This window comes from Phacochoerus africanus, chromosome X (genome assembly GCF_016906955.1).
Source record: "Phacochoerus africanus isolate WHEZ1 chromosome X, ROS_Pafr_v1, whole genome shotgun sequence".
Taxonomy (NCBI): Eukaryota; Metazoa; Chordata; class Mammalia; order Artiodactyla; family Suidae; genus Phacochoerus; species Phacochoerus africanus.
The window spans coordinates 48,025,145-48,039,869 of record NC_062560.1 but is presented as its reverse complement, the minus strand read 5'-3'; the positions used below and the strand labels follow the sequence as shown (position 1 = coordinate 48,039,869).

The following is a 14,725-nucleotide window of genomic DNA, read 5'->3' as shown; positions in this document are numbered from 1 at the left end:
AGATAAAATTCACCTATATTTTTCTAAAAAAATATATAGGAATTCTCTGTATATCCTTTACATGAGTAATGCATGGTTTCCTTTCAAAGGTTCCTTTTGAGGAATAAAATTGTTAATTTCAAGTAATTACAATTCATCAAAATTTAATTTCAAAGGTCGTGCATTTTGTAACCTGTTAAAAGATCTTTGCAGGCCCCAAATCATGAAGATATATGATCCTGTTTTTTTTTTCTAGTGATGTTATCGAATTGTTCATCCCATTAGTTTGGTGACCGATTTGAAATTAATATTTAGTGTGTTGTAAGATAATAGTCAAGGTTTGTTTCTTTCCAAATTGAAAAGAACAGTCTTTCCCCACTGAACTACAGTGGCATGTAAAAAAAAATACACAGTTTTTAGAAGTATTTCTAGACTTTCTATTTTGTTGCACTGTTCTATGTGTCTATTCTTAATGCAGACACAAAACTGAGTTACTACAGACTTGTAGCAATGCTTGGTAAATGATAGTGTAATATAACAACTTTGTTCTTCAAGATTGGGTTTGCTATGCTTTGCATTTACATATAAATTTTAGCAGTGGCACGTCAATATCCACACCAGTAAAATCTGATTTGATTTTAATCAATTCCAGTTTAGTTGCATATCTAAATGGACATGTACCTATAAATATTTAGAATAGTGCCAGAGTCATAAGAAGCAATCAAACCATTATATTTCTCCAGAACTGTACCTCAATTTATATACTCAAACCACCAGCAAATATCAAATGTATAAAATCATTTTTTTGAATGATAGTTTTTTTTATACATACAGTGCAGACAATTGAGACAACGCATTATAAATTTTTTCAGGAGGAAGATTAGTACTTAATTGTAAAGGAGCATAAAATATATTCTTAAACTTGCCTATGGGTATAGGTAAAGCATACCCAAACACTTCAATGTGAAGCCCACAATTATATTCACACATCCATTTGCAACACATTCAAAACCTTAAAAATGGGTCTTATTTACTGTTAACTTCAGAATTGCAAAACATACTGGCATTTCATCAGACATAGTGCCTTTCCCTGTGAGCAATCCATAAAATAGTAATAAAAAGCACTTTGCAACCAGCAAGAAATTCATATTGCATGGCTCCTTTATACCTTATTGGCAATGGGATAAGGGACCTAGAAATCCAAAGTGGGAAAAAGACAGGTTGAAGCTGAAAACCAAATAATGGGCAGTTAATACCATTGTATACCAATCTTTCTTGCCACAGATTAACTCCTCCTAGCATTTCCTAGAATGACCCTAAAATCACTAGAAGAACAACTGTTGCTTGCTAATAAGATTTTTTTTTTCATTAACACACTGGGTCTTGCTGCTCCTATTGACCATTCTTAATTGTGTGATTCCCCAAAAGTTCCAACGAAGGAACTGGCGAAAAATAAATATTCACACATCTGAATCAAGTCTAACCTCCTCACATGAGGATGACATGCTCAGGTTTATTTCAATTGCTATTTTTGGAGCCTCTGAGGAATTCTTTTGCTTTTCCTCCTTCCTCTTTTGATGGCTCTTCTCTTTTTCCTACTCATGTGGTAGCTCTTCTTCTGGTACACAGCGGGCCTGTGTGGTATCAGGGCTGAGGTTCAATTGACTGAGGTCCTGTACTAGCGTTTTCCAAGAGGATGAATTCTGCCCTTCAGGATTCCCAGAAACAGTCTCTTTTTGGATCTGGCAGTAATGACATTTACATTTATTCCAATCTTTATTATATAAGGAAGAGATTTTTCCTTCCCTTCCAGCTCGAAAAGGTGACTTATAATTGAGGGTTTTCTGTCTCTTGTTCTCCACGAGTGTCTTTTTCCTCTGAGGGGATTCTGGCTTTTCCCATTGCTTCTCTTGTTCAGCCATCTCATCTCTGTACTGCTCCTGGCGGAGTTCTTGTGGTAGAGGGCTGAGGTACTTGCTACTAGGACTGCGGTTGAAGTTAGTGAGATTGCAGCTTTGCACTTGAGAGAAGGATGGCTGGGAGGTGGATGTAACTTCTTGGGATGTTTCTTTAGGTGGAACCAGTGAGGACTCAGATTTCAAAGTAGGGGTAATTCGCCGTGATGGATCCATAGCTTGAATCTACTCTTGAATCTCAGGGCTGGATAAGAATTTTGAAATTTGAGGGTCTCAAAAGGCTTGAAATTTGTGCAAAAAGAACTATAGCAACTGAAGCCAAATGTTGCAAAACTGCAAAAAAAAAAAAAACATAGAGATAGAAGAAAAAACAGGGAGAGTCACAAAACAGTTATATTTTTAAATGAGAAAAAATATCCCTATATTTCAAGTTGAAATGATACATATATGGTGAAATATGCTAATCATTAAACATAACGTGAAAGCCATATTACTTGAGGTACTTTTTCCAGGGTTGATTCTTCCCCTGAAAACATGGATGCCAAGATTTACTAATTTTCCAATTATTATCCTCTGTCTTGGAGAGTTTTGTATGGTGAGTCACAAAGAGCACAGTCAGGACCCAGACCTTGTTTCTTATATTATTCTCTAATAAATGGATCCATGACTCATGGGTGAAATGGCTGAGAATAGAAAACAAGGAGGAGTTCCCTGGTGGCACAGTGTGTTAAAAATCCATCCTTGCTGTGAGCTGTGGTGTAGGTCACAACCGCGGCTTGGATCTGGCATTGCTGTGGCTCTGGCATAGGCTGGCAGCTGTAGCTCTGGGAACCTGGAAACCTCCATATGCTGCGGGTGCGGCCCTGAAAAGACAAAAGACAAAAAAATAAAATAAAATAAAATAAAATAAAATAAAATAAAATAAAATAAAATAAAAGGGAGTTCCTGTCGTGGCGCAGTGGTTAACGAATCTGACTAGGAACCATGAGGTTGCAGGTTCGATCTCTGGCCTTCCTCAGTGGGTTAAGGATCCGGCGTTGCTGTGAGCTGTGGTGTAGGTCGCAGATGCGGCTCGGATCTCACGTTGCTGTAGCTCTGGCATAGGCCAGCAGCTACAGCTCTGATTAGATCCCTAGCCTGGGAACCTCCATATGCCGTGACAGCGGCCCAAGAAATGACAAAAAGACAAAAAAAAAAAAAAAGAAAAGAAAAAAAGAATCCATTCTTGTCACTGCAGTGGCTTGGCTTGCTGCTGTGGTGTGAATTCAATCCCTGGCCTGGGAATTTCCATGTGCTTCTGAAGTGGCAAAAAATAGAAGACAAAGAGATACAACTTCTAAATATAATATGGTGTTCTGAAAATGTCTGAGGAACTGTTACAGATGAGTGCCCACACAAATAACCATTCAGTATTGTTACAAGAAATGAATGTTCTTCCCATCAGGATCATTACAAAAGATTATTCAAAACAAAAAACACTCAGTAAGATCACAATGTTTTAGGCATTCAGTATCTTGAATCAACATCCCATATTGTCTGTTCCAGTCAATTGGAACCTCTTTCTGTTCATCACATGGCCCATGCCCTCTCTGATCTTCACAGTCTCATAATCCTCCATCAGGAATGCATCCCTCCATCTTCATCTGGCCATTTATACTTGCCTTCAGCTCTCCAGTTACACCTCCTTCTCTAGGAGGCTTCCTCTGTCCCTCTGAAACTAGGTTATTCCCTGCTGTGTGCAGATAAGTCCATACCATTGCCTTCTTTCTAACAGAAAGCATTTATCCCTGTTACTTATCAGTGCTTGTTTTATTCAATGCCTCCCAACAGACTGGGCGTCCTTGACCATAGAGGCTGGGCATGTCTTTTCCTCCCTTGAAGCCCAGAACCTACCATAATCTGGGAGGCACTGTTTCACATATCCAGTGTCATAGCTAAATATCATATGTTAGAATGGGGAAATAATCAAAATATGAAATCAAACATCAAATTCCTTTTCACCCAACAAAGGTTAAATCTGAATGGAGGCGTGCAGTTAAGAAATCTGACATTTTAAATGGGAACATGATAGGCATTCATTATAAAATCCACAAATATACCAACATTTAATCAGGTTCAGAATGTGTTAACTGGAAAGAAATACAGTCAGAGATCTGAGTGTCTTGGGGAAGGATTTCGTTGCTCAGAATAGGATACACACAGCAAGGGCCAAGCCCTTGTATTCCAATGAAAGTTGTTGTGTCTGGATATGGTGCCTGAAAATTTGGCCATAGTTTTTGTACCAAAACAGGACCCAGGCTTAGGAGAAACCTGTCCAATGATGGTAGAAGCCCAGAAATAGAAATTTGTTATTTTATGGCATCATTGAGATGCAAAATTGGCCATGCTTAGAACCACTCTGTCCATGGACTTTTTGTTGGATAATTTTTCATCGTATGTTAAAACAATTTAGTCATGTTTTCCGCCATCTCAAGACTGTATCCTAATTAAGTTATCCTCAGGCCCATCTGTGATACCAGAGCAACAGGATGGGTCCTCTGCCGACTCGTGGAGACACTCTGAGGGACTCTGACAAACCTCATCCATCCCCTTTGATGCCCCTTAAAACCACCCAGGCTGAGCCAGTTCCTATAATGTCAACTTAGAAGCTGGGACCCTGCTGTCGGTACAGTTGGTTACAGAACAAACTCTGAGGGATAGCTCCATGTTTTTTCAACATATAATTGTATCTCCCCTTACACAACTCACCTAAGGATAAAAAGTGTGTACCCTGGACGTGTAAACTAAAAGAAGAGCATGGAGATGGCACCCACTCCCTCAGCCCCAGCCTGATGCCAGTGCACTGATAAACTGGCTTTGGTGGGAGTGCAGGAGGGCAGCCCTGGTCTGTGGCACTTGCTGGCTAATTTCTGTGGTGTAAATACTCCTGCCATTGCTGATGTCAAGCAGCTGACAATCTAACAACTGGACTGAAAATCCCTGGGTGTTTATGGATCAGCATGTGTGACTCAGTGTGATCTGGCTCCAGCACACCGCTGAGTACTGAGAAACTAAATGAGATTTTTGAGAGTCCTGGCACCCTTCCCCTGCTCTGACCCGGGCTCAAAACTTGTCTATGCCTCTCAACCTCCTACCCCTCAGGTGTGAACCATGAAACCCAGGCACCCAGAGCCATACCAGCTTGCCTAAGATCACACACACAGTAAGTGATGGTGCTGGAATTCAACTTCAGATAAGCCTTTCCCCAAAGGCAGAGTCAGTGCACCCACATCTGTGCTAAGAGGCCTTTCCTAAGGGAGCAGGTGCAATAAATGAGAACATGGTACTGACTGGCTCTGGGAACCAGGACAAAGGCACACTTAATCAATGACATGCTCACTGCCTACAGTCTGAAGTGCGGGAAAGCTTCAGTTGTGGTTCCTTTCTTTAGCAAGGGGGAGTTCTTATGCACAGAACAAGTTTGTTGTATAAAGACCTGCTTTACTTCCCTTTTAGTGCCATCCCTTAGAACATAATACTAAGCATAAGTAAGTAAGTGAATAAACAATGTTGGAGAGGGTGTGTGGTAACAGTTACCTGGACATATTCCTAGTAAGACAGGGGGGAAGCTAGGAGTATGCATCAAGATTTAAATGTAAACACTGTAGGATCCAAATGTTTAATTAATTAATTAATTAATTTGTCCATGCCTGTGGCTAGTGGAAATTCCTGGGCCAGGGAGCAACCACGAATCCCAGGAACAACCTGAAATTTTCTAGAAAGTCTCTAGAAGACATTTTAAAATTAAAATGTATAGAGGTCCCTTGTGGCACTGTGAGTTAAGGATCTGCTTTGTCAATGCAGTGACTCAGGTCGCTGCTGACTTTCTAGAGACTTACAGCCTGCCGAAACTGAATCGAGAAGAAATAGACCAACTGAACAGACCGATCACTAGAAATGAAATTAAATATGTCATAAAAACACTCCCTACAAATAAAAATTCAGGACCAGATGGCTTCGCAGGTGAATTCTACCAAACATACAAAGAGGAACTTTTACCTATCTTCTTTAAACTTTTCCTAAAGGTTGAAGAAGAAGGAACACTCCCAAAGACATTCTATGACACCTAATTCCAAAACCAGACAAAGATACCACCAAAAAAAGAAAACTATACGCCAATATCTTTGATGAATATAGATGCTAAAATTCTCAACAAAATTTTAGGCAACTGAATCTAACAACATATAAAAAAGATCATACACACAACCAAGTGCAATTCCTCCCAGCTTCACAAGGATGGTTCAACATATGCAAATCAATCAACGTCATACACCACATTCACAAAAGAAAAGTCAAAAACCACATGATCATCTCAATAGATGTAGAAAAACCATTTGACAAAGTCCAACAGCCATTCATGATAAAAATCTCTTACCAAAGTGGGTATAGAGGGAACATACCTTAACATAGTAAAAGCCATTTACAAGAAACCCGCAGCAAATATAATACACAATGGAGAAAAGCTGAAAGCCTTCCCACTAAAATCTGGAAGAAGACAAGGATGCCCAGTCTCACCACTGTTATTCAACATAGTATTGGAAATCCTATCCACAGCAGTCAGACAAAGAAAAGCAATAAAAGGTATCCAAATAGGAAGAGAAGAGGTAAAATTGTCACTGTATGCAGATTACATGATACTATATATAGAAAACATATATAGAAAAGCCTAAGGACTCAACCCAAAAACTACTCAAAGCGGTCAACAAATTCAGCAAAGTAGCAGGGTATAAGATCGACATCCAGAAATCAGTCTCATTTCTGTATATTAACAATGAAATATTAGAAAAGGAATAAAAAAATACAATAAATTTTTTAGTCAAAAATCATATGATCATCTCAATAGACGCAGAAAAAGCATTTGACAAAGTCCAACATCCACTCATGATCAAGACCCTCGCCAAAGTGGGTATAGAGGGAACATTCCTGAATATAATCAAAGCCATTTATGAGAAACCCACAGCAAATATCATCCTCAATGGGGAAAAACTGAAAGCCTTCTCACTCAAATCTGGAACAAGACAGGGATGCCCACTCTCACCACTGCTCTTCAACATAGTTTTGGAAGTCCTAGCCACAGCAATTAGACAAACAAAAGAAATAAAAGGCATCCATATAGGAAGAGAAGAGATCAAACTGTCACTGTATGCAGATGACATGATACTATACATAGAAAACCCTAAGGACTCAACCCCAAAACTCCTTGAACTGATTAATAAATTCAGCAAAGTAGCAGGATATAAGATTAACATTCAGAAGTCAGTTGCATTTCTGTATACCAGCAATGAAACATTAGAAAAAGAATACAAAAATACGATGCCTTTTAAAATTGCACCTCACAAAATCAAATACCTCGGAGTACACCTGACCAAGGAGGTAAAGGACCTATATGCCGAGAACTATAAAACTTTAATCAAAGAAATCAAAGAAGATGTAAAGAAATGGAAAGAGATTCCATGTTCCTGGATTGGAAAAATCAATATTGTAAAAATGGCCATACTACCCAAAGAAATCTACAGATTCAATGCAATCCCTATCAAATTACCCAGGACATTTTTCACAGAACTACAACAAACAATCCAAACATTTCTATGGAACCACAAAAGACCCAGAATCGCCAAAGCAATCCTGAGAAACAAAAACCAAGCAGGAGGCATCACTCTCCCAGACTTCAAGAAATACTACAAAGCCACAGTCATCAAAACAGTGTGCTACTGGTACCAAAACAGACAGACAGACCAATGGAACAGAACAGAGAACCTGGAAATAAACCCTGACACCTACAGTCCATTAATCTTTGACAAGGGAGGCAAGAACATCAAATGGGAAAAAGAAAGTCTTCTCAGCAAGCATTGCTGGGAAACCTGGACAGCTGCATGCAAAGCAATGAGACTAGAACACACCCTCACACCATGCACAAAAATAAACTCAAAATGGCTGAAAGACTTAAATATACGACAGGACACCATCAAACTCCTAGAAGAAAACATAGGCAAAACACTCTCTGACATCAACATCATGAATATGTTCTCAGGTCAGTCGCCCAAAGCAATAGAAATTAGAGCAAAAATAAACCCATGGGACCCGATCAAACTGAAAAGCTTTTGCACAGCAAAGAAAACCAAAAAGAAAACAAAAAGACAACTTACAGAATGGGAGAAAACAATTTCAAATGATGCAACTGACAAGGGCTTAATCTCTAGAATATATAGACAACTTATACAACCCAACAGCAAAAAAGCCAATCAATCAATGGAAAAATGGGCAAAAGACCTGACTAGACATTTCTCCAAAGAAGATATACAGATGGCCAACAAACACATGAAAAAATGCTCAACATTGCTGATTATAAGAGAAATACAAATCAAAACTACCATGAGATACCACCTCACACCAGTCAGAATGGCCATCATTAATAAATCCACAAATAACAAGCACTAGAGGGGCTGTGGAGAAAAGGGAACCCTCCTGCACTGCTGGTGGGAATGTCAACTGGTACAGCCACTATGGAGAACAGTTTGGAGATACCTTAGAAATCTATACATAGACCTTCCATATGACCCCGCAGTCCCACTCTTGGGCATCTATCCGGACAAAACTCGACTTAAAAGAGACACGTGCACCCGCATGTTCATTGCAGCACTATTCACAATAGCCAGGACATGGAAACAACCCAAATGTCCATCGACAGAGGATTGGATTCGGAAGAAGTGGTATATATACACAATGGAATACTACTCAGCCATAAAAAAAGAATGACATAATGCCATTTGCAGCAACATGGATGGAACTAGAGAATCTCATACTGAGTAAAATGAGCCAGAAAGACAAAGACAAATACCATATGATATCACTTATAACTGGAATCTAATATCCAGCACAAATGAACATCTCCTCAGAAAAGAAAATCATGGACTTGGAGAAGAGACTTGTGGCTGCCTGATGGGAGGGGGAGGGAGTGGGAGGAATCGGGAGCTTGGGCTTATCAGACACAACTTAGAATAGATTTACAAGGAGATCCTGCTGAATAGCATTGAGAACTTTGTCTAGATACTCATGTTGCAACAGAACAAAGGGTGGGGGAAAAATGTAATTGTAATGTATACATGTAAGGATAACCTGACCCCCTTGCTGTACAGTGGGAAAATAAAAAAAATTATTAAAAAAAAATAAAAATGCTAGTGGCTTTTCCTTATGAAAAAAAATACAATATCTTTTAAAATTGCACCCCCAAAAAATCAAATACCTGGGAATAAACCTGACCAGGGAGGTGAATTACTTTTATGCTGAGAACTATAAAACATTAATCAAGGAAATTAAAGAGAATTCAAAGAAATGAAAAGATATTCCATGCTCAGGATGGAAAAAATAATACTGTAAAAATGGCCATATTACCCATAGCAATCTACAGATTCAATACAATCCCTATCAAATTACTCATGACCTTTTTCATAGAGGTAGAACAAACAATCCAAAAATTTATATGGAACCACAAAAGACCCAGAATTGCTGAAGCAATCCTGAGGAAAAAAACCAGGCAGGAGGCAAAACTCTCCCAGACTTCAGGCAATACTAGAAAGCCACAGTACTCAAGACAGTGTGGTACTATTACTAAAACAGACATACAGACCAATGGAACATAATAGTGAACCCAGAAATAAACCCAGAAACCTACTGTCAATCAATCTTTGACAAAGGAGGCAAGAATATAAAATGGGGAAAACGACAGTCTTCTCAGTAAGTGGTGCTGGGAAACCTGGACAGCTGCATGTAAATCAATGAAACTGGAATACACTCTCAACAATACACAAAAATAAACTCAAAATGGCTTAAAGGCTTAAATGTAAGACAAGACACCATCAAACTGCTAGAAGAGAACAGAGGCAAAACATTCTCTGATATCAGCCTTATAAAAGTTTTCTCAGGTCAGACTCCCAAAGCAAGAAAAATAAAAGCAAAAATAAGCCAATGGGACCTAATCAAACTGACAAGCTTTTGTGCAACAAAGGAAATCGTAAAAAACCCAAAAAGACAACCTATAGAATGGGAGTAAATAGTTTCAAATGATGCAACTGACAAGGGCCTAATCTCCAAAATACAAAAAATATTATACAACTCAACAGCAAAAAAGACAACAACCCAATTGAAAATTTGGGCAAAAGACCTCAATAGATATTTCTCCAAAGAAGATATACAGATGGCCAACAAGCACATGAAAAAATGCTTGACATCACATTACTATAGAAATGCAAATCAGAACCACTATGAGGTACCTCAGACCAGCCAGAATGGCCATCCTCAAAAAGTCTACAAACAATAAGTGCTGGAGAGGGTGTGGAGAAAAAGGAACCCTATTATACTGTTGGTGGGAATGTAAATTGGTACAACCACTATGGAAAACTGTATCAAGGTACTTTAGAAAACTGTAGATAGAACTACCATATGACCCAGCAATCCCACACTTGGGCACATATCCAGACAAAACTTTCCTTGAAAAAGACACATGTACTCCGATGTTCATTGCAGCACTGTTCACAATAGCTAAGACATGGAAACAACCTCATTGTCCATTGACAGATGATTGGATTAGGAGGATGTGGTACATATACACTGGAATACTACTCAGCCATAAAAAATAACAAAATAATACCATTTGCAGCAATATGGATGCAACTAGGGACTGTCATACTAAGTGAAGTAAGTCATAAAAAGAAAGACAAATACCATATGATATCACATATCTGGAATCTAATATACAACACAAATGAAGCTTTCCACATTAAAGAAATTCATGGACTTGAAGAACAGACCTGTGGTTGCCAAGGGGGAGGGGGAGGGAGTGGGATGGACTGGGAATTTGGGGTTAATAGATGAAAACTATTGCCTTTGGAATGAATAAGCAATGAGATTCTGCTGTCTAGCACTGGGAACTATATCTAGGCACTTATGATGGAGCATGAATGTGAGAAAAAGAATGTATACATGTATGTGTGACTGGGTCACCTTGCTGTACATTAGAAAATTGATAGAACGCTGCAAACCAGCTATAATGGAAAAAATAAAAATCATTATAAAAATGTCTTCTGTTCAAATGATTGGACATATGTCTAAAGATTTCTGAAGAAAGATTTTTACCATAGCTATATATGAAAAAGTGGCAAACTGGGAGAGCCATCAGAATCTGATTCTGGTGTGAACCCCAGTGAAGGAGAGAGAAGGAATAAAGGCTAAGTAGAAGCATCTCAGACTGCCCAGCACTTCTAAGTAGAGTTTGCAAGGTCACCGGCAAGTCACTAAGACAATGTTGGCCATCAACTTCTGTTCTAGCTCAAATGGCATAACTAGTGGTAATCCTACTTGTAAGAACCAAAAAACCAATCATATATATAAAAGATGTTTGGCAAATCACTGTATATCAGGAAATGTGAAGGACAGTGATCCCTGAGAGAGAAGAAACAAAGAAGTGTGAACAAAGACTGCTCCAGCTTACTGCCTTGAGCTTTCAGTCTGCAGCAGCACATGGAGGGGACCTCAGCAGGAGCTGATGGAATCCTGGAGTTCAGAATCAGAGCTGAGTATTTGAGGAGATCAAGGCAGCTAGAGTTCTATTGGGGGCCAGAGAGGAGAAAAGTGGAAAGTGAGAGAAACCCAGAGGTCATCAAAGGGCCCCCCTCCTTATTCACCACATGCGTGTGAGTCCAGGGAAAGTATGTGAAAAGAGCAGAGAGAACACTGCCTAGCACTTGGACTCAGGTGGTCATAGTGCCTGTTGGATCATCCAGACTGGAAAACCTCAGGATTTCATGGGACATTTGGTTAGGACTCAGAAGGGTATTTTTTCAGTTGTGGGAGTAATTAGCCCTATTGGGAGCACTGCTCTAATCCCACCTAACAAATCATATTAAACATAAGGACATGAATAACTGAAACGACCAACAAACAAGCAAATAAATGAGTAAGTAAATAATATTAGAGGAGATGAGGGATAATGCTTACTTTCACACACTGTTGGAGTGAGCTGATAGGCAGACTAGTAATATGCATCAAGACTTACATGTCAGAGTTCTCGTCGTGGCGCAGAGGAAACAAATCCGACTAGGAACTATGAGGTTGTGGGTATGATCCCTGGCCTTGCTCAGTGAGTTAAGGATCCGGCATTGCCGTGAGATGTGGTGTAGTTTGCAGACACGGCTTGGATCTGGTGTTGCTGTGGCTCTGGCGTAGGCCAGCAGCAACAGCTCTGATTCGACCCCTAGCCTGGGAACCTCCATATGCTGTGGGTGCGGCCCTAAAAAAAAGAAGACTTACATGTCAAATCTGTCAGAACTTAAGAGGTTCCCTGTCAACACCTGGATGTGAGGTAACTTCTGGAGGCCAGAGGAAACCATGAAAAGGATTAATGAAGACAATATCTAGTGCTTGCACATGTAGGAGGATAGTTCTCCAATGACCGAGATGGGAAAACCTCAGAAGTCATGGGATATTGGGTTGGATACTCAGAAGGAGATTTTCTTGGTTATGGAGAATAAGTAGCCATTGACTGACCAATGTCAGTCCTACCAAAGAAGTCATAAAAAGAAGACCCAGAAGGATCAAAATATGTCCAGTAATTTAACCATAGACTAGAAAAAGCACAAGAACATTTTTAGCAATGCAAAAATATCCATCATTTAGGGGTTACCGTCGTGGCTTATTGGGTTAAGAACTCAATATAGTGTCTGTGAGGATGTGTGTTTGATCCCAGGCCTTGCTCAGTGGATTACGGACCCTGGGTTGCCATAAGCTGCAGTATAGGTCACAGGTGTGGCTCAGATCCAGTGTTGCTCGGGCTGTGACATATGCCTACAGTTTCAGCTCCAATTCGACCACTGGTACAGGAACTCCCATACGCCTCAGGTGCAGCTGTAAAAAGAAAAAGATATAATCTGTCATTCAACAAGGTAATATTCAAAACCATGTATCAAATCAAAATTTAGTAGGCATGGAAATAAGCAGAAAAATTCAACTCATAATGAGGTGATGAATGAATCAATTAAAACTCACCAAATACTGAAACACATTATTAGATGTAGCAGACAAGGACACTGAAACAGTTCTTATAATAGTAGTCTATATGTTCAAATACTTAAGGCATGTAAAACATAGAGAAGACACAAATGAATTCTAGATGAAAAGTACAATGTGAAAGATGAAAAATATACTGGGTGGGATTAATGGCAGAGTAGATATTGCAGAACAAAAATACTGAACTTGAAGAGAGCAAAATAAATGATCCAAAGCTAAACACAGGGAGAAAAGAAATACTTCTCAGAAATCAACAGAGCCTCCATTAGCTGAGGGACAACTTTGAGCAGCCTGATATATGTGCAGTTGGAATCCCTGGAGAAGTGCATCAAGAGGTGGGCACAGATAGAACATGTGAAGAAATAATGTCCCCAGTGTTTCCATATTTGAGGAAAACTGTAATCCCACAGATGCAAGAAGCCCAGAAAAGCCCAAGCACAAAGAACATGAAGAAAACTGCGCTAAGACACATAATAATCAAATTGCTTAAAACCAGTGATAAAGAGTAAATCTGGAGTTCCCATCATGGTGCAGCAGAAACGAATCTGACTAGGAACCATGAGGTTGTGGGTTCGATCCCTGGCCTTGCTCTGTGGGTCAAGGATCCTGTGTTGCCGTGAGCTGTGGTGTAGGTTGCAGACACCGCTGGGATTGTGCATTGCTGTGGCTGGGGCGTGGGCCAGCAGCTGTAGCTCTGATTAGACCCCTAGCCTGGGAACCTCCACATGCCACGGGAGTAGCTCAAAAAAAAAAAAAAAAAAAGAGTAAATCTTAGAGGAGCCAGAGAAACAAGTTATGTTAATTATAGAGAGGCATTTCTTCCTTAGAGATAATCCAAATTGATGACAGTGGAGCAACCTCTTTAATAAACCCTATCAGCCTAGAATTCTATACGTGGTGAAACTGAGAAGGACACCAGGGCAGAGACATCACCCCCTGCCCTGCTCTCCCCTCTCCTTTTGTTTGTAGAAAAGCCTTAGCCTCCTATGCCTTTCCTGGGAAGAGCAATTTAATCAATGAAGTGAGAAAGGACAGAAACAAGGGAAAACATTCAAGCAAGACAAATAATAAGAATCTGGTTATGGAACAAAGTTAAGGACCTTGAGTTCCTAATTAAGGACTATAGATAATATTCTGAGCCATATCCATGAGTGATTTTTGCAGATACTAAAACCCTCAGTGCAGGAGGAAGTTAACTGTGTGCCTACCACCAGCACTAGACCCCAGACGGGTTGGAAACAGAAGTTGATGATTGAGATTGAGATTGCCAAACATCACCCAGTTACCTAACCTTCGACCAATCAGAGAACTGAGCATGACCACGAATCATTGGACTTTCTCCTTCACCTTGCCTTTAAGACTCTTTCCCTGGAAGAATTTCAGGAGTTTATGGTTTGAGCATGGGCTGCCCATCCTCCTTGCTTTGCCACATGTTGGACACCTTGCAATAAATGATGTACTTTTCTTCACCAGACACAACCTGGTGTCAGAAGATTGTCTTTACTGTGAATGTGTGAATGAACCCTATTTTGGTTCAGCAGCATTTAAAAAACAGTGGCCAATTATCTTTTTCAGACACAGAAAATCTAAGAAGATTCATCACCAGATCTGCCTGACAAGAAGTGTTAAAACAAGTCTTTCAGGAAGAAGGAAAATGATAGCAAATGAAGATATAGGTCTCCGGAAAGGAATGGAGAGCATCTGAAATATTAACTGCAAGGGCAAAGGTG

General features: G+C 39.7%; 1 protein-coding gene across 1 annotated transcript; it reads right to left on the bottom strand.

Moving 5' to 3' along the window:
• Window positions 1-1,574: 1,574 nt before the first annotated feature.
• On the bottom strand, window positions 1,575-2,111 carry LOC125118026 (protein FAM156A/FAM156B-like). Its single transcript, XM_047764202.1, has one exon. The coding sequence runs from the start codon at window positions 2,109-2,111 to the stop codon at window positions 1,575-1,577; it is 537 nt and encodes a 178-aa protein (XP_047620158.1).
• Window positions 2,112-14,725: the final 12,614 nt, after the last annotated feature.

What these genes read in the sequence shown, in the direction of transcription:
- LOC125118026 (XM_047764202.1), bottom strand. Translation starts at nt 2,111, where the DNA reads ATGGATCCATCACGGCGAATTACCCCTACTTTGAAATCTGAGTCCTCA.